General features: G+C 39.5%; 1 protein-coding gene across 5 annotated transcripts in view; it reads left to right on the top strand.

Moving 5' to 3' along the window:
- Positions 1-2,494, top strand: part of fgfr3 (fibroblast growth factor receptor 3) — a 59,389-nt gene extending 56,895 nt beyond the window's left edge. For all 5 annotated transcript variants that reach the window (XM_062522381.1, XM_062522380.1, XM_062522379.1 and 2 more), the window contains exon 18: positions 310-2,494. In XM_062522381.1, the coding sequence (XP_062378365.1) occupies positions 310-474 (165 nt within the window). In that variant the 3' untranslated portion in view covers positions 475-2,494. The remainder of the gene's footprint in view (positions 1-309) is intronic.
- The last annotated feature ends 6 nt before the right edge of the window (positions 2,495-2,500 follow it).

Genomic DNA, 2,500 nt, shown 5'->3' with positions numbered 1-2,500 from the left:
CTATCCTTTCATGTATTTTCTGTGTAATCCTTCCATCCTTTTTTGTCCTGTTCTCTCTCCTCACTTCTCCTCTCTTCTCTTCTGCAGGGTTTTTCCTATTTTTCTTCTCTTGTTTATTTTCTTTTTAGTCCTGTTCTGTTCTGTTCTGTTCTGTTCTGTTCTGTTCTGTTCTGTTCTGTTTTCTTTTCTTTTCTTTTCTTCTCTGCTCTTCTTTACTGCACTGGTTTTCCTCTAATCAATGTGTGTGTGTGTGTGTGTGTGTGTGTGTGTGTGTGTGTGTTGTCTCTTGTTGTGTGTGTGCCCCTTCAGGAGTACCTGGACCTGTCGGTGACGTTTGAGCAATACTCCCCGGCATGCCCTGACTCGGGCAGCACCTGTTCCTCGGGCGACGACTCCGTGTTTGCCCACGACCCGCTCCCCGACGCTCCCTGTCTCCCTCGCCATCACCACGGCAACGGTGTCATTAGGACGTAGCGCTCCATACAGACCCCCCCGACCTCCGCCATCCACCTTGACCCCCCCCCTCCCCTCCCCACCTTGTTCTGGAGTGGGTACCATGCTTTGGAGGAAATGCTGAGTCACCCTCTCCACCCCGTTGTGCCAAGTCATGGTTTTGAGCAGCGCTTAACAGGTGGAAAAAAAGGAGAGAAAAAGAACTGTCAGCAATTTTTTTTTCATTTTCTATGTGAAGGATGGACTTTTGTCTGTTTTTCTGTCTTCTTCCAGATATTTGTTTTTTTCTGTTTAAAGAGAAATGAAAAATTCCTATTTTTGTACTCGGCCAGTTTCTTAAACCATTCAGTCGGAACTTTCTGGACGGTCTTACCATTCCGTGCCTATCCCCAAAAAAAAAGAGAGACACACACCGACAGCAAATACACACTCAAAGGGAGATAAAGGAACCACAAGGACAACCAATAGTGCTGCCAAGCAACTGAACATTGAGAGGTGTGTGTGTGTGTGTGTGTGTGTGTGTGTGTGTGTGTGTGTGTGTGTGTGTGTGTGTGTGTAAGAGTGAGAGAGAGAGCCCTTTATACATACAGCAAGTTATATCCGTTACTGCAATAGCTGAAGCCAGAATCGGACTCACCCACATGGCCAGTTCTTCCCCTTCATACCTCTGCATTCTGGCTCTCCTGGACTCCTAAAGGCTGAAGAGAGAGAGAGAGAGAGAGAGAGAGAGAGAGAGAGAGAGAGAGAGTTATCCCCCTCTAACTCCTTTTTCTCTCTCCATGGATGAAGGGATGAGGCGTGAAAGAGTGCACAGTCCATAAACAATAAACGAGTGCAGGACTCGACTCATGCAGTTATTCTTCCTGAGTGAAAAGACAAAAAAAGAAAAAAAAAAGAATTTTAATATGCTTGGAGGTTGGACAATACTTACATAAAGAGTTGTGCTTTTGTATGTCCTGAAAAAAAAGTTTTTTATTGTAAATATATAAATATAAGAACACTATGTATCATATTTGCAATCTGCAACGGTGTGCTTTAAAGGAAAAGCGTACTTTTTCTTTACTGACATTTTAGAATCGGAGTATTGCAATGGAGAGAACACTGCTGAAGATTGTGGAAACATTTAAATCTAAAATGATACAAAAAGGTTTTATTTGAATAATTAACTTGTATATTTGTAAAGGTATTTATAGACAATAACATACAGTTTTTAAGGTTTAAAAAATATAGTCTAGGATTTTGGTACTGTAACATTATGTTTTTTTTCAGATTTTAATTTTTCTTGTAACTTATTTACAACAGAAGTGCAACATTATTTTTTCTCAAATGTTTTTTTTTTTTGGTCATTTTCTTTTTCTTTTTTATACACATCTTTTTTGTTTACAGGTTAAAGAATGTATGGAAAGTGTTATTAAGAAATATTTTGGATGGATATGAAAACCTATCATCAGCAACTTAAATACCAGAACAAAAACATGGCAAAAAGTCCAAGGAAACCAAATGTTTTTTTTTTCCTGTTTTGTTTTCTGTTTGTTTATTTGATTCACTGTTTCTGTTTATTTTATTTTGACTGTGGCGTCAGTGTTATATGTTTGTACATTGAGACAGCAAGTGAGGTTCCCTATGCAGGCGTTAAACCCCAAGGTGTCTGTTTACTCTTAAAGACTGAACAGAAACTAACTGTCTGGTACAGATCTCACTTAGGCCCTCAAGCACTTTTAGATATAGTAGACTTAGGAAAACTTACATGTTTATGATAAGAAATTGACTTTTAGTATTTTGAAATACAGTGCCAATTTAGGAGAGATTGCCTTAGAATCCTTGCACCACAATAAAAATGTAAGCTCTTTTTTTCTGCCAAGGATGCATCTCTGCTTGTATGACATCAACATGAAATGAATGTGACTTAAACTAAGCTAGGCTCTTTGAAAACAAAGTACTATGCGAAGTCCATAGGACACGTTTGCAAAAGTTGTGCCTGGCATCGGAAACCACACTGCTGCTGTAAACTGTAACCACAGTGTTTCTGCATATGAAGGAAGGCACT

Source organism: Sardina pilchardus, chromosome 20 (assembly GCF_963854185.1).
Source record: "Sardina pilchardus chromosome 20, fSarPil1.1, whole genome shotgun sequence".
Taxonomy (NCBI): Eukaryota; Metazoa; Chordata; class Actinopteri; order Clupeiformes; family Clupeidae; genus Sardina; species Sardina pilchardus.
The sequence above is the reverse complement of the archived record's forward strand: the minus strand, read 5'-3'. Positions and strand labels throughout refer to the sequence as shown.